The sequence below is a fragment of the Mytilus edulis genome, chromosome 9 (genome assembly GCF_963676685.1).
Source record: "Mytilus edulis chromosome 9, xbMytEdul2.2, whole genome shotgun sequence".
Taxonomy (NCBI): domain Eukaryota; kingdom Metazoa; phylum Mollusca; class Bivalvia; order Mytilida; family Mytilidae; genus Mytilus; species Mytilus edulis.
The window spans coordinates 20,635,746-20,661,386 of record NC_092352.1 but is presented as its reverse complement, the minus strand read 5'-3'; the positions used below and the strand labels follow the sequence as shown (position 1 = coordinate 20,661,386).

Here is a 25,641-nt window from a genome sequence, read left to right as displayed (position 1 = left end):
TGACACAGCATAGGTTTCTGACACAGAATGAATGTGGTCTAATGAAGTTAATTTTTTTTTAGCCTTTGAGCAATTCAACGTCTGTCACAATGCTGTTGAATATTAATCCTCTCAAAAAAATGTTTGAAGAAATTTTCTTTTGATTTAAGAAATCTGAAATGAGAAAAATGGACCCCCCCCCAATTTTTTTTCCTCACTTCCCCCTTTCCCTTATTCCAAAACTGATCTCAATTCAAATTTCTAATGGAGTTTGCAACAATAACTACTCAATTAAATACATCATAAAATACTAAAATGTAAAAAAATGCTTGTTATCACTGAATGGTAAAGATTGTTTTAATTTATCAGTTGGTAGTAAAAGTGAATATGCATTATATATTGTGTAAAACAATGATTTAAGTACTATTCTGGACAAAGAAAGATAACTCCAATTGAAAATTTCTTGCTATTACGCAATATTATGCAATTAGATATTTCTTGCTATTGCGCAATACTGTGCAATTGAAAATACTTGCTATTGCACATTACTGTGCAATTGAAGATTTTTTGCTATTGCGCAATACTGTGCAATTGAAAATGTCTTGCTATTGCACAATACTGTGCAATTGAAGATTTCTTGCTATTGCTGAATACTGTGCAATTGAAAATTTCTTGCTATTTACACAATACTTAATATAATAATTTTGGATCCTAATTTGGACCAACTTGAAAACTGGGCCCATAATCAAAAATCTAAGTACATGTTTAGATTCAGCATATCAAAGAAGCCCAAGAATTCAATTTTTGTAAAAATCAAACTTAGTTTAATTTTGGACCCTTTGGACTTTAATGTAGACCAATTTGAAAACGGGACCAAAAATTAAGAATCTACATACACAGTTAGATTTGGCATATCAAAGAACCCCAATTATTCAATTTTTGATGAAATCAAACAAGTTTAATTTTGGACCCTGATTTGGACCAACTTGAAAGGTGGGCCAATAATAAAAAAATTAAGTATAATTTTAGATTCAGCAGATCAAAGAACCACAAGGATTTAACTTTTGTTAAAATCAAACTAAGTTTAATTTTGTTAAACATCTAGTGTGGACCCTTTGGACCTTAATGTAGACCAATTTAAAAACCGGACCAAAAATTAAGAATCTACATACACAGTTAGATTCGGCATATCAAAGAACCCCAATTATTCAATGTTTGATGAAATCAAAGAGTAAAATTTTTGGACCCTTTGGGCCCCTTATTCCTAAACTGTTGGGACCAAAATTCCCAACCTTCCTTTTATGGTCATAAACCTTGTGTTTAAATTTCATAGATTTCTATTTACTTGTACTTAAGTTATGGTGCGAAAACCAAGAAAAGTGTTTATTTGGATCCCTTTTTGGCCCCTAATTCCTAAACTGTTGGGACCTCAACTCCCAAAATCAATCCCGACCTTCCTTTTGTGGTCATAATCCTTGTGTCAAAATATCATTGATTTCTATTTACTTAAACTAAAGTTATAGTGCGAAAACCTAGAAAATGCTTATTTGGGCCCTTTTTGGCCCCTAATTCCTAAACTGTTGGGATCAAAACTTCCAAAATCAATCCCAACCTTCCTTTCATGGTCATAAACCTTTTGTTTAAATTTCATACATTTCTATTTACTTAAACTAAAGTTATAGTGTGAAAACCAAAAGTATTCGGACGACGACGACGCTGACGGCAACGTGATACCAATATACGACCAAAAAATTTTCAATTTTTGCGGTCGTATAAAAATAACTGAGAAACCAACATTATCATTTAGTTAAGGTAACGATTGAATCGTCAAGATAAAGTCAAGGATACCTGAAATATGCAAACTTTAGTATGCAGGTTTTCGTTAACTATAAGATCGGAGGATTTTGTGTTTAGGTCCAAATGAGGACATTTTAATTGGTAACGGGAAAGATGTATTTGTAAATCATGTCTCATTTATAATGAGGTTTATCTTTAATGGAAAATCATGGTCGTTGTATTTTTTTGTGTGTAGATTTAAAAAAAACGCAGTTGGAATTTTACAAATCAAATTGTCAAGTCTAAATTTTGTCCCAATGAAAGCAACATCATAAATTATGAAACGAAGGTACGAATTATCTTTCTTTATCTGAAAAAGGAATTTGTATATGGCTCGCATGTCAATTCACAGAATGTGACTACAAGACAAAGATACAAAACAATCAACAAAAATATATATTTCAATTTCGAGATAAAGATAATTATCTGTGAAATGGAGGTTATGACATACGACCAATATACTACTTACTATATTGTTCTAGTTAGAAGATTATAAAACAAAACTTCTAGACATTACCACAAATGATTTTTGAGCAAGGAGAAATCTGCAATCATTTCCAATTTTGATTGAAGACTAAGAATACCATAACCCATTGAATCAAATTTTTATCAACTACTTTTAAAAATGGTTGATGGGATTATTTGATTAGAGCTAAATAAAGCTGATGTGAGAGCTTACTGATTCAACAAATAAATTCTAGTTTGATCAACCGAATATAAACACTATTGAAAATACTTTTTGGTAATTTACAATAACTGTGAAATGTTGCTGAGCCAGCCAGAACATTTAAATATATTCACTTCAAATGGAAGCTGGAGTAAGTGGTACAAGATAAAGGTAGTACAAAGAATTGAACCCGCCATCAATTGCATAAGCATTACAGTGATCCAGGTATGAAACTGAAGCAGGGTTGGCAAAGTATTAGCCGTCCGTGAATTCTCGGGTGTAAAAACCCGGGTTTTCCCGGGCTGGGCAATACTCCCAGAAATGGGTAATACTCCAGGGGCATTAGTGGGCAATATGATTTTTTAAGCTCATTTTAACACAAAGTAGTTAAGACTTGGTGTAGTTTCATAGTATTACAGCTAAATATATACTTTTTATACAGATAACCATTGAGTCCTTTCTAGAAGAATGAAAAATTCAATTTCATTTAGTTCTTCATTTATTCTATATGTAAGCAGAATGCAAGATTTGCACATTTAAGGATACCGTGTTAATTACCAAGCATTGTTTTGATAATCAAATCTTTGATAAAAATGCATTTTTTTAAGTAAATTGTTATTTTAATTGTTATACATTCATATTGCTAAATAAACAACCTAAGGGTCATGCCATTAAAATTTATGGAATTGAAAGGGCTGATTATTGTTACATAAACAAATCTGTGTTGTAATCTGAATAATTACTTATTAATTAGTGACAGTACATATACATAAATCTAAATGTATTTTTTTCTTACTTCTTAATATGAGTTGTACTTATTTGAAAAAAAATGATTTTTTTGCTTTATATTTACAGTCTGACCAATATAGAAAACTAAAACAAGTGATATATATCTTAAATGTATTACATTTGTGTTTGATCACTGAATCCTCTATGAAATTTAGACCAGTATTTTATATTACCCAGTATTGCCCAGTATTACCCACTAAAACCCAGTAAAACCTGGGTTTTCCAAGTATTTCCCACTGGGCTGGGCAATACTCATAAAACCCGGGGTTTTGCCAACCCTGAATTGAAGGGGTCAATCCTTATTCATATATTGACTCTGCCACTGTAATCACAGACATGCACATTGGACACTTGGATACTTGAATTTACAATGATTGTATGAAGTAGCACTAAGACTCTTAAAGATAGTACACAACAAGAATGTGTACATAGTACACAGATGTCCCACTTGCACTATCATTTTCTATGTTCAGTAGACCATGAAATTTGGGTCATCAAAAAATCTATCTTGGCATTAAAATTTGAAAGATAAAAGCATAGAGAACATATGTACTAAGTTTCAACTTGATTGGACTTGAACTTCTTTAGAAACTACCCCGACCAAAAACTTTAACAGGAAGCAGGACAGATCGACTTACGGATGGATGAACGAACTGACAAACAGACCAAATAAAAATAATGTGGGACATAAAAATTCTAGTTTGAATTATATAATTAAATTCATCAAGGGATTAAGAACTTGGAACTTAATTTCATAGTATGCATGAAATTCTAATATGTTTTGACTCAATACTCTTGTTATAGTTGTGAGCATAGTACAAACAGATAATATTTAATTCAATTGTTGCATTCAGTGAGCAGGAGCATTTTTTGATATGGTTAAGCGCTGTATTGCTTTTCTTGTGGTCTATTATGCCTGTATAAGAGAAAAGTGTTTTTTTTTCTCTTGTTCATTATGTAATCTTTTGTATTCCACTTTTAATGGTAAGTAAGCAAGTAATAAATTAAATGAAGACCTGAAAAGTAGATACAATTTTCAATATTTTGATGCTGATATTGATTAGAGTAAAGGTTCTGACATACTTTTGATCATAACACTTGAATGAAACATGCCTTTCATTTTTTCAGGCCAATTGAAATGGATACGACAAAGTTCATAATTGTTGAGAAAGCATTAACGCTTCAAAGACTATCGAGAATAATATTTGTTAATGGACAGATTTTTAATATGCAGTTAAAATATTTTGGCTTCATTACAATGCAAGTAAAACCTAAAACAAAAAATAAATTAAAATAAATAATTTATTAAATATTCAATCACAGATCTCACCATTCGTAGACAATCAACACACTGTGTATTTACAAAAAAAGACCAATGTGCTACAAGTGGAGATTAAGAAAAATAACATTCATCTTCATTCATAAATTGTCTTGTATGATAGAAGGCTCATCAATGACACATATTAAATATTAATAGGTTTTGAACTATCATTGATATCTTGAGTTTAAGAAATTCTGTCATTCCTAGACAGAGTGCACCAGTACAATCTCACCAAACATCAAATTCGTAACATGAGTATAACACATCCCTATGAATGGATGAATGTATGTAAATAAATATACCGTACCAGGGTATTATTCATCTTCCAAATAAGTCAATTTTAGCATTTCTTCAACCCACACCTAAGAAAATAGCCTCATCCAGAATTTTGCCCCTTCCCCGAAACCCTTTTTCTGTCAAATTGCTTAATTGATTCATATTTGTTTCCAGGTGCAAAATGTAAATGCCATTTGTATTCACCCATATATATTTAGGTAAAATTCAATATGTATAACCATATAATGCCCCCTAAAAATTAAATGATTGGCATGGGTTGGCCACATTATTAGCTCTAACCACTAAGTGGTGATCCTTAAAAAATCACTTTACGCGTAAAAAGATTCTTTTTAAAAACATAAATGAACTCTGTAAATGTGATCCCAATATATATAGATAGCACTTACCCTTAGAATGAGGTATAAAAATTCTATTAAATTGGGTAAAAAATAATTTTGTTTTATGCCATTTAAAATTTAAATCCTTGAAACTGAGAGAACCTTCAATGAAATCAAATCTAATTAAACCATATCTATATTTGCATCATGGTTCACACGTGGGAAACCATAAATGTTAGATTCAGTATTGACCTAGTACCATTGGTTCCCTTTAACCAGACCTAATCATAAACTCTAATATGTAAAATGTAAACTAACGAAAGTTTTAATCAGTTGCATGAGTACAGTGCCAGAAAAAAAATATATAAAATGAGATGTGCCAAATCTTATACATCCTTGAAATTAGATTATCACAAACCTAACAATTTGTCGGCACTGCCAAAAAAAACCAAAAGCTTCCATGACTTTTTCAAGGCGAGACAAAATCCATTCCCAATATAATTAATCAATAGTAAGGTGAGTATGTCAAAAAAAATGTAATGCTTTATACACAAACAAATAACAGAACACACTATGAAGAATAAACTAGTGATGTTAAAACAATTCATAGCACCAAAACAATGCAGCTATTTTCAAAATAAGAATATTATATATCTACTTCAAGCAAAATTTCTTATTGGAGCAAGCAAGCAAGCAAGCAAGCAATTGGTAAATTAAGTTATATGACACGTAAAGAATAATCAATCTTAATCACCTTTTTCGATTGAAAAATTATGGTTTCATCAGTTTCAAAAACTAGAGGCTCTAAAGAGCCTGTGTCACTCACCTTGGTCAACAAAGGACACAGATGGATTCATGACAAAATTGTGATTTGGTGATGGTGATGTGTTTTTAGATCTTACTTTACTTAACATTCTTGCTGCTTACAATTAACTCTATCTATAATGAATTTGGCCCAGTAGTTTCAGTGGAAAATGTTAGTGAAAATCTACAAATTTTATGAAAATTGTTAAAAATTTACTATGAAGGGCAATAACTCCTTAGGGGGTCAATTGACCAATTTGGTCGTGTTGACTTATTTTTAGGTCTTACTTTGCTGTACATTATTGCTGTTTACAGTTTATCTCTATCTATTATAGTATTCAAGGTAATAACCAAAAACAGCAAAATTTCCTTAAAATTACCAATTCAGGGGCAGCAACCTAACAATTGGTTATCTGATTCATCTGAAAATTCCAGGGCAGATTGATCTTTACCTGATAAACAATTTCACTCCCTATCAGATTTGCTCTAAATGCTTTGGTTTTTGAGTTATAAGCCAAAAACTGCATTTTACCCCTATGTTCTTTTTTTAGCCATGGTGGCAATCTTGGTTGGTTGGCAGAGTTACCAGACACATTTTCTAAACTAGATACTCCAATGATGATTATGGCCAAGTTTGGTTTAATTTGGCCCAGTAGTTTCAGAGGAGAAGATTTTTCTAAAAGATTACTAAGCTTTACGAAAAATGATTAAAAATTGACTATAAAGGGCAATAACTCCTAAAGGGGTCAAATTACCATTTTGGTCATGTTGACTTATTTGTAAATCTTACTTTGCTGAACATTATTGCTGTTTACAGTTTATCTCTATCTATAATAATATTCAAGATAATAACCGAAAACAGACAAAATTTCCTTAAAATTACCAATTCAGGGGCAGCAACCCAACAACCCATTGTCTGATTCATCTGAAAATTTGAGGGCAGATAGATCTTGACCTAATAAACAATTTAACTCCAGACAGATTTGCTCTAAATGCTGTGGTTTCAGAGTTATAAGCCAACATCTACATTTTACCCCTATGTTCTATTTTTAGCCATGGCGGCCATCTTGATTATTTTGGCGGGTCGCCGCACACAATTTTTAAACTAGATACCCCAATGATGATTGTGGCCAAGTTTGGTTAAATTTTGCCCAGTAGTTTCAGAGGATAAGATTTTTGTAAAAGTTTACGGACGACGGACGCAAAGTGATGAGAAAAGCTCACTTGGCCCTTTGGGCCAGGTGAGCTAAAAATGGCATTTATTCACCAAAAGAAGATAACTTGGAGCTTTTCCAATGATATAAACATTTTAAAGTCATCTGGGGCCAAAACGAGTAGATTTTTTTGGTTGATTTTTGTACCTTATCTCAAAGTAACAACTAGTTAGTGTTATAAATAAAATTTGTATTGAAAAAAGAAATGTTTTATTTTTTGCAGAATTTTTGTACCCTTGAGTCATCTTAAGCACAATTGAGTACAATACCAAGTCTGACCTTGTTGGCCTTGGTTCATACATTCAACAATGCTGCTAAACGTGATAGATGAACACATATAAAGCAATAATTAAAATTCACATAAATCTTGCTATAAATGTAGCAGTATACTTCAAATTAACAGCTTTTGCATCAAATTCCTATACTGCCAGTTGTCCAATATTTTTTATAAAATAAATGCATGCATAAAAACCTGAAATACAGTAAACTATTAAACTTATTATCCACTAATTCTTTTTCCTAAGATAATAGACATTTTCTTAAGCTTAAATCTGTTTAACAACTAATCTTGAAAAAGCTTCCTGTAGAAATAAATTGTTATGTAAGTCCTTAAAACTTAGGTGTTAATGGATTTATTACTTTTCTGGATGAAATGCTCATGTCTATAGCGCAAACATTAATTTCCATTAAGATAGTCTCATCAGAGGTTAGATTTTCTAATGATTCAAATACAGTGTGTTTTTGGATGGATTATATTTTCAATATCCTAAGGGATACCATTAGCATTAGTACTGCCTGAGACCAATCAGTAACTTTGTAATAACTGATTATAGTTTCAGCATTAATATCACATCTGTAACAATTCAAATTGACCAGTGTGACCTGTTTCTGGTTTTATCACATTAGAATGGTCAGGTTTGAAACAATTCCAGTAATTCACTATGTCCAAAATCTCTAGCTATATCCACAGGGGTAAGGTCTCCCATCTTCAAACTGAGGTCTGCATTTGCCAGAATTAATAGCTTAACCACATCCTTATGACCTGAAATGTAAAAAGGTTAATTTTGAAAGAAGATCAATGAAAACATGTTTCATATACAATGTTAATATGTCTACATTGTTTTATAAAGTAATACATTTGTAAAAAGATTCATTATTAGCACTCTTCAATTCAAACTACTTACAATCACACAGTTATTTACAAGTTTGAATGACTAAATGATCATTAATGTGAAGTTAAAATATATATAATAAGTCTATGAATAACAGAAACAAAGACTTATAGTACTTCATGGACAAATAATGGTCATGCATACATGTACATTTACTTAACACTTTTTCATTCAGTATTTGTAATTTGTAAAAAAATAAACCCTGAAATTTATCTCAGCTACAGATATCATTATATAAATCAAGGTTTCATAAAGGTTCATCCATTTGTGAAAAGATTCAAGATAGATTAACAAAGTGAACAAATTAAAGTGAACATTGAATATAGTATCCAAAACTGTACATTTTAGTACATGTAGACACTCTTTATCAGAAACACAATAATAAACAAACCATGCATAACAGCCAGATGTATTGCAGTAGCATTTTCACACTGTGGGTTTGTGATGTTGACATTTATATCAGGACTTTTAACCAATATAGTGACCATTTCTGTGTTGCCATTGTTAGCTGCTGCATGGAGTGGACTGTTTCCTGTATCTGCTGCTTGGTTCACATTGATTTTGGGGTTCACCTGAAAACAAGAATGTGTCCTAAGTACAAGGATGCCCCACTCGCACTATCAATTTCCATGTCCAATGGACCGTGAAATTGGATAAAAAATCTAAATTTGCAATAAATTTAGAAAGATCATACCATATGGAACATGTGTACTAAGTTTCAAGTTGTTTGGACTACAACTTCATCAAAAACTACCTTGACCAAAAACTTTAACCTGAAACTCCCACTTTCATTTCTATGTTCAGTGGACCATGAAATTGGGGTCAAAAGTCTAATTTGGCTTTAAAATTAGAAAGAACATATCATAAGCAACAAGTGAACTAAGTTTCAAGTTGATTGGACTTCAGCTTCATCAAAAACTACCTTGACCAAAAACTTTAACCTGAAACTCGCACTTTCATTTCTATGTTCAGTGGACCATGAAATTGGGGTCAAAAGTCTAATTTGGCATTAAAATTAGAAAGATCATATTATAAGCAACAAGTGTACTAAGTTTCAAGTTGATTGGACTTCAGATTCATCAAAAACTACCTTGACCAAAAACTTTAACCTGAAACTCGCACTTTCATTTCTATGTTCAGTGGACCGTGAAATTGGGGTCAAGTCTAATTTGGCTTTAAAATTAGAAAGAACATATCATAAGCAACAAGTGTACTAAGTTTCAAGTTGATTGGACTTCAGCTTCATCAAAAACTACCTTGACCAAAAACTTTAACCTGAAACTTGCACTTTCATTTCTATGTTCAGTGGACCATGAAATTGGGGTCAAAAGTCTAATTTGGCTTTAAAATTAGAAAGATCATATCATAAGCAACCAGTGTACTAAGTTTCAAGTTGATTGGACTTCAGCTTCATCAAAAACTACCTTGACCAAAAACTTTAACCTGAAGCGGGACGAACGAACGAACAAACGAACGGAGGCACAGACCAGAAAACATAATGCCCCTCTACTATCATAGGTGGGGCATAAAAAAGAATCAAAAGATAATAATTTTTATTTCATGTGGGAACTTTTAGCTCTTAAAATGCATTCATCAATTTTTCAAAATATATATCATACATGTACATACACAACAATGACATATACAAGAGTAAAAACTTGAGAAACTATATTGACAAGTTTGAAACAATTCCAGTAATTCACTACATGTATGACCAAAGTCTCTAGCTATATCTACAGCTGTAATTTATGAAAAAAAGGTTATTTACCGTATGAATATACATGTGTATATATATGCATATATTGACTTTGTTGTTTTTAGTCTTTTTTTCAAATAAAATTACCAATAAAAATTTTGATATTAAATAAACTTGTATTGCAATGTATTGACAACAAATGGAAGTTTTTAACGACCTTGACTAGCTATACAGCCCTTGCACAGTCGGTTATTGATTTGACATCATGTACAGTACACTGTTACCCTATCAGAAATTACCATACATACATTAAATATATATACACTTACTCTGTTTATAAGATATTGCAGAACATCAGGTTGATTGTGCATTACAGCAGTAAAGATTGTTGTCCTGTCATGAGAATCTATGCTCTTTAGAGAAACATGGCCACTGACATTATAATAATGTACAACATCAACATATCCTAATCTAATAGCCTGAGAAAGTCTCATATGATGAATGTCTTCATTGTCCTGGTTACTGCTGTGTGATATCGGATTGCTGTGGTGTAGTCGATCTATTAAATTACGGTAGAAGTTTACAATAGCTGACCAACAGCTTACAATAGCAAATGAGCGAATGGCTAGTAGCCACTGTGCATACTGTTTATTTCTGGTTGAACACTTTACATCAGACAACATTTTCTTATATTCTTCTTTTTTACCAGAAGTAAGAACTCCGAGGTAGTCTAGAAATATATGAGATCCCTTTGAACTGAGCAGCCTACCTGGGTACTCCCTGAACACAGCTTTAGATAAATCAAGTACGTCTCTATAATTTATCTTTCTTTGCTCACGTCCGACAGTAAAAGCAAAAGAAAGTTCTTCTGTAAGAATTCCATTTTCTAATTCAAATATCTCCTGTTTCTCAACACCTGGGAAATCAGACAACCAAAAATGAGCAAAGCGAACAAAATTATCACTAATGTTGCAGAAATTTGAAAGTTTTTCCACACTTTCATTGGCACGGGTTAACCATGCTGAAACCACTGTTGCATCCATATAACACATCATGTTATCAAAGTTTGTTTGCTGAGGAGATTGTGAGACACCGATTGGTTGAGATGATGAATCTACATCAAAACTGGAGGATGGTCGCAAAGGTGGTAGTGGCATATGTTTTTGTGGCAAATCATGTCTATATGGAACAGTATGTAAAGTTTTTTGCTTTTTCTTTCTTTTACGTTTCGGTTTTGAGTCATTTACTGACAAATCTAATGAAGTAGATATTGGTAGTTCTAATGAATTGGACACTTCAGGTGGTGTTTCTCCATTAGTAACGCAACCAGAATCAGGAGAAAAACGTTTTCCTGATTCATTACGGCTATCACATGAATCAGTACTACCTAAGGACAGACGATCAAAATCATTGGTCACGTTATCGTCATCTGATATAAATTCTTCATCACTATCTCTGACTGTCAAACGAGACACACAAATTAAGTCACGTAAGTCCCGTACACCACGACTCATTGTTATTTATCACAGATATTAGCTAACACTGGTAATTATTTGGAACCTACATTTTCAAGCAAAATCAATTTCTGCTTGGATTCTCATATCTGTGGCTAGTTGGAAACTTACAATCAAAACTGGTAAACGAACTCTTGACTGCCAAGCTAGGTTGAAGAAAAATAGTAGAACTGATGACAATTTACAGGAAAAAACTGAGTAACGTCCAAACAGGTACCGAATTATTTCACACATTAGTCACATGTCTTCATGTATCCATTTTCTTCAAAATCTGAATGAGAATAAAGATTTAACATTATCAACAGCCGACTTAAATGTTCAGCTACAAGCCATCTAACATACAATAGGACATTAAAAACAGTTTTTTATAAAACAAAATTAACATGGTTAAGTTGTGAGAAAAGTTGTATTACCGGTACAATTAGGTATAAATGTGTAGTTAAGTATGCAAGGCTTAAGGATGTGGTTTACAACTGGCTGCTTTTTCCAGTAAAATAAGTTAGGTACAGGTAATTAAAATACTATATATAGTTTGTATAAAAGGACACTGTGAAATAGATTGGAAGGCTGAAATGTGTTCTAAAACTTTTACTTACAATCAAGTTTTGTGCACTTTTGTTTAAATTTGAAAGGATATATTTATAAAACACTACAGCTTATATATGAAAGATATTAAAATTTTGAAAACTTTAACCTAAGTGGGAATGCATTGGTTCCTGGCATAAAAAGTCCATATTTATAAGTTAATTAGGCAGACTGGCCTAATGTATACAAGTTTCTTCTATATCAGTTGAATATTGCAGTTGTAATTTTATTAGTCTTGATACAGTTACATACTTTTTGCCCATCTCTGTAAATGTCTATAGGTCCCTGTCAGAAAGGAAGCTTGGTGAAACAATGACAAACGAAACAAAACAAATAAAATTGAGAATGGAAATGGGGAAATTATGTGTCAGAGAGACAACAACAAAACCAAAGAGCGATAAAATCCTGTACATTGTACCTGAAGGTGTTTCAACTGGCTCTTAAACAAGAATGTGTATTAGTTCAGTGATATGGATGCCATGTTTAGTAACCTAACTACAAAATGTACATGTAAGATGCACAAAAAGTATCAAAATTGCATTTAAAGTTTCTGAATCACCTATTAATTTCATAGGATACTAAAAATGTTCGATATAGACATGATGGAGGAGGTTTCTGGTTTTTTAACAATTAATGGTTCTGGTTACCGTAAAGTCCAAATAATTATGACATCTTGAAAGGCTCTACTTTTTTTCAGTGACGCCTTACATGTATATCCATGTGCTGTATGGATGCAGTAGAATACACCTTATCGCTATTTGTCTCCCATTACTGGACATCTCACAGGTTCCTGTACAATTTTGACGACTTAATACAAAATATCTGACGCCAAAATGGAAAAGTGATTGTTGTATTATGTCAATTGTTCAAACGCAGTGGCGTAGCTATGTCATTTTTAAGTGTACGCCCGAACCTTGGCCAGAAGTCTGAAGGCTACGAGCAGGTCAAGGTCAAAGCACCAGCTGGCAGTGGGTTCGGGGGGTGAAGCCCCGGAAGTTAATGAGTTAACGAGAATGTAAAAAAAAAAAAATTCATCAGTAGCAACTTACTTTAGAATATAAATGGTTTATTTTTTATGTTAAATTATTCATTTTGTTAATTTAAAATCAAATGGTCATTCAACATTCAAACCAGTACCTCAAAAATATTGTTAACAGGAGCCGTGGGGTTAAGCCCTCAATCAACAACAACATTTTTTTTAATGTCCAAACTCCGTAAATGAACATAAAATAATTAATTTTCAGAGATGTTCAGGTGCAATATTAAAATTCGTAAAGGGGTCTGTGTAACCCTGGTTCTCGCCTTGGATTTCTTCCCGCAAAAAGCTATACGATTAATCCATTTATGAAATTGATACCCACGAAAATAAATGAATCCACAGTATTAGTCCATTACAGGATTTTCAAAAATCAAACATTTTCTTTAGCAATTTTTTCTTGATTTGAACAAGATAATTTTGGCCTGAGTTTCATGACAATCTATGAAGGTTTATCATTCCAAAAAAAAATCCCAGATCGTTTGTCATTTATTTTGCTTCAGACATAAATCATAAAAAAAAAAGCATCGATTCTGCTCAAGTTTCATTAAATTGGAAGGTTTGACAATTAAAGTAATTGTTATTAAACAAAACACTCTTCACTACATATTGAACCTTAATGTTGATGCGGCCGACGAAATCTAGAGTCGTTATGTCTCCCTTTTTTCGACATATAGAACTCACAGTAGATTCAGACTTTGACAGAATATGAACAAATTATAATATGATAAAAGTTGGTTAAAAATTTAATTTCGTTATACTTTTATTCGCAATTACGAGCCATTGAAGGAAGAATTGTAAAGCTGGTATGCTCTTCACCATACCTTTTTATTTTCTTTAGATTAAAATATTTTTTTTATCAATATTTAACTAAGTGTACGCCCGGGCGTTTTGACGTAAACGTAGCTACGCGCCTGAAACGGGACAGATTCCCTGGTCAGCCTGGAATAGCGATAAGATGTATGTGTTCCTGTGATTGTAGTGTATGGCAATGCCATTATATTTTTACAGTTAGAGTGTTTTGCTTGTGAGAGAGACGTCATACTATTTGGACTAATAAACAACCCTGAATGCATTCAATATTTCAGAAAAGTTGTAAACTTGTAGCCTTGCATGTTATCATTTGTATTCTCGTAATAAAATTTGTTAGCATAGTGATTTCATATCTATTTGCTGTGGAAAAAAGTGTAATTTGTACACACTTCCCCCCCCCCCCTTTCTTTCGATTGCAAATAGAGCAATTTTATTGTTTACATTGTTGGGGTTTGGCACTTTAGATAGACATTTTTGATTGGTAAAAAAGACCATCATTTTAAAAATGCTTCATCATTACCTTCAAAAGAATCTTCACGCATATTTTGCTCGATTTACTAACTTTGGTTGTCATTCGTTAGACTGCAGTTTGTTATTTCTTCGGTGTCACAAAGACGCATTATATAGATAACCTACTTTTCGTTGTCCAGATCACGAAAACGTTTTACAAAGTGGGAGGATGGAAATAAAATTTGATGGAAAGAAAGCTTTAGTGACAGGGGCCGGGAAAGGTATTAATGTATAAACATTTCACATAGGTCTAGAACACATTTTACGATATCTTTTCTCGTTGTTTGATGATGTTGCAAATGCGGTTTTAAAAATCAGATAATGATATATCTAAATACCTCAAAAGACCTGCATGAAAACAATGACTATGGGTATCCCTAATTAAATCTTAATACCCTTTAGGCAGCAACCATTTGATTTTCTGGGGGGGGCTATGGTTTTTTTTGGAAAAAAAAGTTTGTTTCCAGTTTTTGGAGAAAAAAATAATTTGTTTTTGATTCTGAGAAAAAAAAATTGTTTGTTTCATCCTCAGCTGCCACCATATGTAATGCTAAAATTGAAAGAAAAAAATTGTTTTCGAGTTGTCGCGAAAAAAATAGATTGTTTTTCGCCACAAAATAATTTGTCCAGAAAAAAAAACCATAGCCCCCCCCAGAAAATCAAATGGTTGCTGCCTTACTGTACAGTGGCGGATCCAGAAATTTTCATAAGTGGGGGCCCACTGACTGACCTAAGAGGGGGCCGCTCCAGTCATGCTTCAATGATTTCCTATATAAGCAACCAATTTTTTTCCCAAAAAGGAGGGGCCCCTGCCCCCCCTAAATCCGCCTCTGCTGAACATAGGCGGATCCAAAGAAAGGGGGGTGGGGGTAGCCTCCCACTTTTCATAGAAAAAATTTGGCTGATTATATAGGGAATCACTGAATCATGACTTGAGCTGGCCCTCCTTAGATCAGTCAGCCGGTTCCCCCTTATGAAAAATTCTGGATCCGCCACTGCTGTCAGGCGTCTTAAGGTCATTTTCGGCCACTGTTAGCATCAAATTGGTTAAAATTTAACCAGTATTCAACAAAAATCCTTATCATTATTCGTCAGAGGTGTCAAATAATTATCATTAACATTATTATTGGGTCTTTAAGGTGCATAGTGTTTCATGCATATGACGTCTTGACAAAAAAACAGTAAAAGTTCTTGCCAAATGAAGTTAACAATACTCTTAGGGGTATATTGATAAAATGTACAATTTCTGTTAGACAAAAAAAAAATCATCCGTGTTTGTTTGCATAATTTCTTAAAATGTTGATATAATCATCAATGAAGTGCTTCGCTGAGTGCAGCCTGATACGACCGCAGTGGTTGAACCCTGAACAGTTTGGGCAAAATTAGACGCCATATTCAAGATTGATACTCTCTGAATTTGGATTGTGATAAAATTTTCACATAATTTAGGTTTCTGACACAAAGCAAATGTCAAGATCTTAAAAATCTATTGTGCAATACTGTGCAATTAAAAGATTTCTTCTTGAAATTTAAAAAAATTGAAATTTTGAAACATGTAAAAAAATTGAACCCTTTAAAAAAATTGGACCCCCCCAAACTTTTTGAATCCCCCTTGGAGCAATTTCCCCTATACTGTATCCTACCCTTTCTTTTGTAGTATGGAACCTTGTACTACAATTTCAGGGAGATCCTTACAGTTAAACAATAGTTATTGTCTGGAAACGATAATTCTTGCTTTCTAAGTACATGTAACAGTAATTCCCCTGACTAATAAAGTGAAATAATTTATTGATCACTGACTGATACAATGTGTCTTTGTACATCTGTTTTCAGGGATTGGTCGTGCCATTGCTAAGAAACTGGTAGAATGTGGTGCTGAGACTTATGCTCTTAGTCGAACACAGTCTGATCTTGACATTTTAAAAAAAGAGGTAATTTTCATACAATAATTTATTTCCTATTTAAGAGAGAGTTGTATTGTTTTAATCTGTTTGTCTGTCACATTCCGTAGCTTGAAGTGAAAGTTTGTTTCAGCTTTAAACAAGGAATTATTTAAATTTTGGAAAGTTGATAAGAAATTAGATCACTACAGTCCAGTGGTTTCACCATTTGTTGGAAGTAAATATATATTTTCAGAGTAAAAATATTGGTTATGTTGGGACTTTTTTTGTGTTGGTACATGTATTTGTATGTAACAAATAATTGATACATTTCAAAATCAGGGATTTATGATAATGAAGGGAGGGGCTATTGGACTGTGTCCTGTCCTCAAGCATCTATGCATTAAGCTTTTTATTGTACTCTAATCTTACATTTCCAACCTTGAATTTTCAAGTTACAAATGAAACTAGACCACATTGAGTACTCCCTAATTCTTTAAAAAAATCTATAAAACAGTAGATGGTTTTAAAATCATTATATAATACATACCAATTCCCAGTTAGATAACTTGATTGCTAAGAATACCCATATTTAAGTTATGTATACAAAAAAATGTTGCAGGTACTATCTGTTCCCTTCATACAAAATGTATAAATATATGATATAAAGAGAAAAATTTCATGTCCTTTATCACGTTTATAGATGATAGTAATACAAGATTAGACTTCATACTTCTGAGTAAATCAGCGTAAATAGTTATATCATTATAGTGTACCAGGGATTGAGTTACACTGATAAAATGTATTTCCTTTAGCTATATCATGATCAATAACATGTGCTGTTTTCTGTACAAATTATCTCCCCTTTTTATTTCCCTACTGAATTCTTTTTTTTGTAGGTTTATTGATGTGTTTAACTACAGATCATTTATAGGCAAACTTTGTTCTAGCTATGATTTTTAAAATGTGTGACACATTATATGCTTTCATGTGTCAATATAACTGCAAAAGTAATCATTGATTTCTCAAATAGTAATTTTTTTTTATTTTAATACCTTAATCCAAGGGAAATTCAAAACAGAAAAAAACTTTACAAATGGCAAAATCTTTAGCTCAAATACAACTTTGTATGGAAAACAACTGTCATATTCCTGACTTGGTACAGGCATTTCCTGCAGGTGGATTTATAGCTAGCTAAACCGCTCACTAGTATGAAAGTCACATTGAATTCGGTTATATTGACACACTGTGTGAGCAAAACAAGAAGATACATGTATTATAGGTAAAAATGTTAAAAAAATGAGAAATAACAGATATTAAAGCAAGGTTAATCTTTCTATCTTATGAATAATAGGTGGTCCACAATGACATTTTTATCACATGGGGATTTGCATATTTATTTCATATGTAAATCTGTCTAATAATTATGAATTTGTCGGTGAAACTTTAACTCATAAAACTATTGACCAATCAGAATGTTAGAATTTATTATGTTATGTTATTAGCGGTATTGGTTTTACTCATTGTTGAATTTTATCAATTTCTGTGTTATTTGGTGTCTTGTGGTGTGTTGTCTCATTGGTAATCATACCACATCTTCTTATATTTATATCATGATATTAATATAGGGTATACTCTAAAAATATCAAATAATCTCACACTTCACCAACAGCTACTTGTATCTTTTACAGGTACCCTCAATCAATGTTGTCCAAATTGACTTACAACAATGGGATAAAACAAGGGAGACAATTTCCAAGATAGGACCAATTGATTTACTAATCAATAATGCTGGTGTAGCAAAATTGGCAAAGTTTACAGAAATGAAAAAAGAAGATTTGGATTAGTAGGCATTTTTAATTGTTTTGGACTACAAGTATGAAATCTGTTTTACAACTATGGAAAAACAAGATGGGGAAATTCAAATAAAAAGAGGAAAGAAGATACAATGGGACAAACAATTAACAGCTATTTAAAAAAGACCAAAATCAGTATTTCTTAGAGAAAATAAAAGAAGACAACATTATGTCACATAGAAACAATAGTCCACAAACCACTGCACAACAGAAAGTAAAATAGAACAACATGTACTCCACCAAAAACTCAAGACTAGATCATTTCCTGTCCACCAGTGGCAGCCATGTGTTTCTCAATGACATGGCAAGTGAAAATGTAGTGAACAGTTGTTACTCATTTAATAGTACATTGTTTTAAGGATTTTTAATCTGATTTCATACCTATTATTACTAATAAAAAGATTGAAAACTGTACTATTTAACTATTCTGTCATATTTTACAGTGTGATGGATGTCAATTTCAATGCTGTTTTCAATGTATCACAGGTAAGTGTTTTAAGGACTTTTTGTATTCATTATCAAGGATTTGTAGTCTATATGAATCCTTTGGATTATGGATAAACCTAAGCTTAAATGATTTATTGGTTGTCAGAATTAGAACACTTGAAAACAAGGAAGTGTAATCCTGGCTGGTTAATGAATGATTTCTAGGAAATTTTCACTTGTTAACAGTTTGCTGCCTAATTTGGTCTTCTAAACAGTTACAACAGACATTATTATTATAATAAAAAAAAATATAAAGCTGGTCTGTCTGAAGATTTTTATGATATATTGCCAAAAAACCTACTCTGTTCAATATTTTTTTGTTTAAAGTTGTTACAGATTATTATCCCTTGGATTAGGAAAATCTATAAAAATAAATAAATTTATATCCGTTGCAATCCTTGCATTCAGTTCATTGGTTAATACAATTCAGGACACCCATTGCAAGTTCAGTTGTTAACAAAAATGTATGAATCAGTTATTTTTGTCTTATTTTGCTTAAAATTATTTGAGAGAACTCTGAATCCTTGATTCATTTTTATTAATAATATATAAGTATCTAGTAAACAAAAAATTGATTAGCATTGGATGTGCTTGAAAAAGCAGACTCACAGGAAGCTTGCTACAAAATTCAAGAAGATCTGAGTAAGTAGTTTATGCGAAAAATGAGACAGACTGACAGGGGTTAACCAAAATAACCTGGAGCATGGATATGATGGAGTATAAAAACCGTTTCTATGGTTTTAGCTTTATGTCTACAGTAAAGGGAGTAATCATGAAGTACTGCATATTATTATTCCTTAATTTACTTATGACTTTTCTTAATTCAGATTTGAAAAATAATCTCTATAGTATCACAAATTGTCTGTCCTTACGACCAAGGTATCATTTTATTGTCGAGCCTGCAACTTTTGTTGCAGAAAGCTCGACATAGGGATAGTGATCCGGCGGCGGCTACGGCGGCGGCGTTAGCTCACTTCTTAAAAGCTTTATATTTTAGAAGTTGGAAGACCTGGATGCTTCATACTTTGTATATAGATGCTTCATGTTACGAAGTTTCCGTCAGTCACATGTCCAATGTCCTTGACCTCATTTTCATGGTTCAGTGACCACTTGAAAAAAAAGTTCAAATTTTTTGTAATGTTGAATTCTCTCTTATTATAAGTAATAGGATAACTATATTTGATGTGTGCGTACCTTGCAAGGTCCTCATGCCTGTCAGACAGTTTTCACTTGACCTCGACCTCATTTCATGGATCAGTGAACAAGGTTAAGTTTTGGTGGTCAAGTCCATATCTCAGATACTATAAGCAATAGGGCTAGTATATTCGGTGTATGGAAGGACTGTAAGGTGTACATGTCCAACTGGCAGGTGTCATCTGACCTTGACCTCATTTTCATGGTTCAGTGGTTATAGTTAAATTTTTGTGTTTTGGTCTGTTTTTCTCATACCATATGCAATAGGTCTACTATATTTGTTGTATGGAATGATTGTTAAGTGTACATGTCTAGAGGGCAGATGTCATGTGACCTTGACCTCATTTTCATGGTTCAGTGGTCAAAGTTAAGTTTTTGAGTTTTGGTCTTTTTATCTAATGCTATATGCCATAGGTCAACTATATTTGGTGTATGGAAATATTTTATGATCTTTATGTCAGTCGAGCAGGTTTTATTTAACCGTGACCTCATTTTCACGGTTCATTGCACAGTGTTAAGTTTTTGTGTTTTGGTCTATTTTTCTTAAACCATAAGTAATGTGTCAACTATATATGTTGTATAGAAGCATTGTTAGCTGTACCTGTCTGCCTGGCATGGTTCATCTGACCTGGACCTCTTTTTCAAGGTTCATTGGTCTTTGTTTAGTTATCTTGGTTAATGTAAAGTTTATGTGACAGTTGTAATAAAGCTTAGATTTATACTTAAGACTATCAACATAATATCAATGATTAGTATAGAAGGCGAGACATTTCAGCGTGTGCACTCTTGTTTTTGTAGGTAGTAGCCAAAGCAATGGTTGAGAGAGGAGAAGGAGGAAGCATAGTTAACATATCAAGTGCTGCCTCGCAAGATGCTTTGATGGATCATGCAGCATACTGTCCAAGTAAAGCGGCTGTTGATATGCTTACCAAATGTCTGGCCCTGGAACTTGGGCCTCATAAAGTAATCTTTATTATGTGTTGATAAATTTTATTATTACTGGATGACGTTAATCTGTGCAGTTATTGATTGTTTAGTTCCTGATCATGTTTACCGATCATCTTATGGTCAGATTCCTACCTGTTTTTTCTATGGTGTTATTTTCAAAATTGTAATATGTAACAATATTTGGTGTCATACTTGTCAAAAAGTCCTAATGATAAGTTGTACAGTTGTGATGTTTCATTTCTTAGTAGACTATATTTTTTATATCACTCTAAAGTAAACTATTGCATTATTAAGTGTTTATGAGTTAATTTTTATTAAGGTTTTTTCTTCATCTGTGAAGTTAAGATTCAATCCTGTTACGATTATAGGTAGACACTGCTTTTGTCATTTCTCAAAAGTCTATGAAAGTCCAAGATGTTCTGAAATATCTATTATTACTGTGGATTCATTTATTTTCGTGGGTATCAATTTTCGTGGATTGAGAAAACTTTCATTTTCGTAGATATTTGAATTCGTGGTTTGCCAATTTATGTGTACAAAGCCTATAGAAAATTTGTAATTCGTTGAACATATAAATTCGTGGTTCACCTGTACCCACGAAACCCACGAAAATTGGTATCCAACGAATAATAATGAATCCACAGTAATATCAATTGATTTTGAATCCACCTTTACTAATTGATGAAATAGAAATATAAACAAAGACAGTAGATGACTTTTACTTTGTTACTTTCTTTATAGATAAGAGTCAACAGTGTAAACCCAACAGTAACATGGACAGATATGGCCAAAATGAACTGGAGTGATCCTGCAAAAAGTGAGCCAATGTTGGCTAGGATACCTTTAGGCAAATTTATAGGTAAAAATTGATCTATTAACGTTTTTTTGGAAACTCAATACACTTGATTCATATCATCTCCATAACTAGAAAACCTCTTCAAACTATAAACTTATATAAATATATGATTTTAACCTAATTTATGTGTTATGCGCAAAACTGGATCCCAGCACTATTGAACTTATAAAGTGATTGTGACTTGAGATTGTACAAGGTGTAGTACCACCATTGATTTCCCCTATTAGTCTTTGTTAAATTAGCACTTTTCAAAAAATTGTGCAGAATTTAGATTTGTTTTAAATAAAGAAATACTTGGCATAAGTAAAGTTTTATCCTGTCCAGGACAATAGAAAAAAAATCACATAACATTTCATTGCATATAAGAAAATAACCGTCACTGGAAGATGTACCAATCAAATTTTCACCTCTTTTTAATCTGTGTTCAAACTTTAGTAACCATGTAACCTCAATTTTCCAAAACATTCTATAGAAACCCCAAATAAAAATAATGGTGCTTTGAAATACCCAAGATATATGTTTATGACCCAGACATTTTTAACTGCAATATGATAAGTAACCTACAATTTTCAAATTAAAGGGAAATTTTTTTTAAACCTATTTTCTTATGGAATGAAAATGTTGTAATTTGACAATTCATATATATATATAACTCGTCTAAACATCAACCCAACAATGTTAGATCTGTAAATTTGCTTTCGCAAATTTTTAGTTTTTTTCCTCGCCGGGATTCCAACCCATGCTACTGTGATATCGTGACACCAAATCGCCTGCACTGCAGCCGTCCCGCTAGACCACACGACCACCTGGGCTCTCTAAAAAAGAGCTTTCGCTGGCTGTGTGTTACCTTTCCTCGTCAGTTTTAATCTAGCGGCGTACTACAGTACATGATATATAAGGCATGAAGATGTTATTGTTACAGATCAGCTAAATTATCTATAGTAAAGGATCCTACAAATTAATGTAATATACAGTCACAGAAAATAATTATATTTATAAGTACGTCTGAGTCAGTGACAACTCTACAACAGATGTATCCATCGGATCGCCATCAATGATGGTGATACATGGCTGTGTACATAATGAATCCCGGCGAGGGAAGAATAAAAAATTTGCGAAAGCAAATTTACAGATCTAACATTGTTGGGTTGATGTTTAGAAGAGTTGTATATACATTATGTACACAGCCATGTATCACCATCATTGATGGCGATCCGATGGATACATCTGTTGTAGAGTTGTCACTGACTCAGACGTATATATATATATATATATAAACAAATGCACTTGATGGAAATTAAAAGATTGAATCTTATATAAGTAAATCTGAAGTACAGACTTCAATGAAACTTTGATATTGCCCAAAGTGATAACCTATGCACAACTTTGTCAAATTCAGGGGAGATAATTGACCTTGGTACTTTTAAAACTCAATCAGTTGTAAATATGAAACAACTATCCAGTCAGTTTATACAATATATTCTTTTTTCTCCAAGCATAAATCAACATTTTAAACTTTCATTAAATAATTTGCCTCATTTATCAATTGATATTTTTGCCCTTTATAATATAAGCAAAATGATAAAGTGTGTGAAAGTTATATATTTCAATATTTTTACATTCAGTTAAATTTTGTCTGGAAATTTTTTGAAAAATGTGTTTTATAAATATTAAGCTTGATTTATGTGGTATTGGTTTATGTTTTATATCTGACATACATTTTAAAAGTTATATCATTGAAATGTGCACAAAACAAAAGTATAAGAACAAAGTCACACAACGATAAGTCAAAAGGGTTGTCCCAAAAAGTTTAAGTAAGATGAACCTTTGATTGTAGAGTTCTTTCCTGTGTCTGTAAATATGGGAATGTAACAATGTTTGTCAGCATTTTATGTATGACAGCTATTCAAATCATTGTTTTTTTTCTCAACTTTTGTAAAATTTGAATTTCTTTTTTTCAGAGGTTGAAGATGTAGTAAACAGTGTAATATTCCTTCTAAGTGATAAGAGTGCTATGACAACTGGGGAATGTGTCAGAATAGATGGAGGCTTAGGAGTACACTGAAATTAAGGACTTGGATAAATGCAAACATTATCAAGACCATTATAAATGCAAACATTATCAAGACCATTATATTCCAGATATAAATATTAATTATGACATTGATCCAGTGGTGGAGGATTACCATGTATACAGTTATGAATGATTAAGAAAGATTAGTCCATCGACAAAGACAAATGTGGAATGTTAAATGCTTGAATTTTTCAAGATTTTGATTTGGTGTTTTAAGGTTTAATTCTTTTTGATTTTATGGTAATCAATAATTTAATTGACAATTTCTCTAATCCTGTAGTTCTTAGTTATTGGAGAACAAGTCGATAAAGTAAACATGTCTCATCAAGTTAATATTTGAAGCAATTTTATCGTGTACATGTATTTATCTGACAAAAGGGAACAATTGTTGTGCAGGAACATGACAAGAAAAATAATAAAGAATGACATAACTTTGATATTCCTCTTTTTTTAAGTTATGTGCACAAAAACTAATCATGTTTTTTTATGTGGTATGCAAATATTCTACTTCTCTGCAAGTGCTGAAAGTCTGTGAACAGAAACTCAAACAAGAAGAAATTTGGCACTGCCAATGTATGCTCCTAAAACCACACAATTTTGGTCCTCAGTGATCTTCAACCTCATACATTATTTAGCTTTTTTTTTAAATTTTTTTTAATTCAAGCTTCACTGATGAGTTTTTTGTAGACCAAAAGTGTGTCTGGCAACCACAATTTTATTCTTGTTATCTATGATAATCTTTTTATAAATGGTTCAAAGAGGAGGCATCCTTCAGCTGGCCCCTGAACAAATATATACCAGTTCAGTGATAAAGGATGTTTTATTTCAAGAAATTTTATCTAGAAACTAAGATTTTGATGAAATTTCAATCGATGTTTACCATAATTGTTATGTGTAAAATGTTTGCTCAAGAGCCTTCAATAGTAATGACACTGGTGTTTGTCCATAATTCAGATATTTGTAACTTCATAATTTAGTGTTTTGTATAAAACATCTAAAAGTACTGGTATTTGAATGATGGAATCTTCAATTAAAATGACACAATTACCTTTTTCATCTAGTGTTCTCTAGGTACAATATGACTTGAATATATATCCAGAGGAAGATAATTATTGCATTGGAGTACTTTCAACAATAATATTGAAGATAAAACTTCAAAACTATAAAAACAACATCAATCATGGCCTGGTTGAAAATATTAGTAGGACAGAACATCTTGGATAGGTATCATTTGTTGTTTCCAATATTCAATCCTTTTAACTTCATACTAAAAGTCTTTGTTTGACCTTTTCACCTTTATTGTTTTGAGCGTCACTGATAAGTCATCTTGGACATATTACTGGTTATTAAATTTGATTTCCATAAAACAATGTATTGCTCAATTAATGGGAATGACAGGGCGACCTTTGTTGACTTTTGTCTTTACACTGTTATTTTTAAATATTTGTTTATGGCTAAGTAGATTAGTGTTTTCTGATCTTTTCTGATGTTTTAAAACAAATAGATATACATAACAAGCATTCCTCCTTTTGTATTTTATAGACAGAAACATTGCATAAGGTTGGTTTTTGAAGGAAAAATGGTGATGAAAAATTGCTTGTTTGTGAAAAGATTGAAACTTGTTCTAAATCTTTCCTACGGCGCTGTCTTCCCCAAAGACAAGTAGCTTTTGTAAATATGTTAACTGAAGAGGAGTGCTCTTTCTTATACTTTTTAATTTTAATAGTATTTGCATTGCTGCAGAAATGCCTGGAAAATGAGCAGAAATTAAAGATTAACATAATTATTTAGTTCAAA

At 32.2% G+C, this 25,641-nt stretch overlaps 2 protein-coding genes across 4 annotated transcripts; one reads left to right on the top strand and one right to left on the bottom strand.

The window, feature by feature from the left end:
* Window positions 1-4,555: 4,555 nt before the first annotated feature.
* On the bottom strand, window positions 4,556-14,661 carry LOC139489622 (uncharacterized). Of its 3 annotated transcripts, XM_071276239.1 has the most exons (5): window positions 14,603-14,656; window positions 12,444-12,476; window positions 10,422-11,877; window positions 8,788-8,968; window positions 4,556-8,266 (listed from the first exon to the last, which is right to left on the bottom strand). In XM_071276239.1, the coding sequence occupies exons 3-5, from the start codon at window positions 11,604-11,606 to the stop codon at window positions 8,136-8,138; spliced, it is 1,497 nt and encodes a 498-aa protein (XP_071132340.1). In that variant the 5' UTR covers window positions 11,607-11,877; window positions 12,444-12,476; window positions 14,603-14,656; the 3' UTR covers window positions 4,556-8,135. The 3 variants fall into 3 exon arrangements, with proteins under 3 accessions (XP_071132340.1, XP_071132339.1, XP_071132338.1); XM_071276238.1 differs by lacking the exon at window positions 12,444-12,476 and having other exon boundaries at window positions 14,603-14,661; XM_071276237.1 differs by lacking the exon at window positions 12,444-12,476 and having other exon boundaries at window positions 14,561-14,650.
* Window positions 14,641-24,281, top strand: LOC139489629 (D-erythrulose reductase-like). Its single transcript, XM_071276251.1, has 7 exons — window positions 14,641-14,771; window positions 16,384-16,481; window positions 18,122-18,276; window positions 18,730-18,772; window positions 20,765-20,929; window positions 21,656-21,773; window positions 23,732-24,281. The coding sequence occupies exons 1-7, from the start codon at window positions 14,720-14,722 to the stop codon at window positions 23,833-23,835; spliced, it is 735 nt and encodes a 244-aa protein (XP_071132352.1). The 5' UTR covers window positions 14,641-14,719; the 3' UTR covers window positions 23,836-24,281.
* The last annotated feature ends 1,360 nt before the right edge of the window (window positions 24,282-25,641 follow it).

Excerpts from the sequence above, each read along its gene's own strand:
- LOC139489622 (XM_071276238.1), bottom strand. The coding sequence starts at position 11,606 with ATGAGTCGTGGTGTACGGGACTTACGTGACTTAATTTGTGTGTCTCGT. Across the intron at positions 8,969-10,421 it reads TGCAATATCTTATAAACAGA|GTGAACCCCAAAATCAATGT; the intron begins GTAAGTGTATAT and ends TCTTGTTTTCAG. Across the intron at positions 8,267-8,787 it reads ACATCTGGCTGTTATGCATG|GTCATAAGGATGTGGTTAAG; the intron begins GTTTGTTTATTA and ends TTTACATTTCAG.
- LOC139489629 (XM_071276251.1), top strand. The coding sequence starts at position 14,720 with ATGGAAATAAAATTTGATGGAAAGAAAGCTTTAGTGACAGGGGCCGGG. Across the intron at positions 16,482-18,121 it reads TTGACATTTTAAAAAAAGAG|GTACCCTCAATCAATGTTGT; the intron begins GTAATTTTCATA and ends TATCTTTTACAG. Across the intron at positions 18,277-18,729 it reads AAAAAAGAAGATTTGGATTA|TGTGATGGATGTCAATTTCA; the intron begins GTAGGCATTTTT and ends CATATTTTACAG.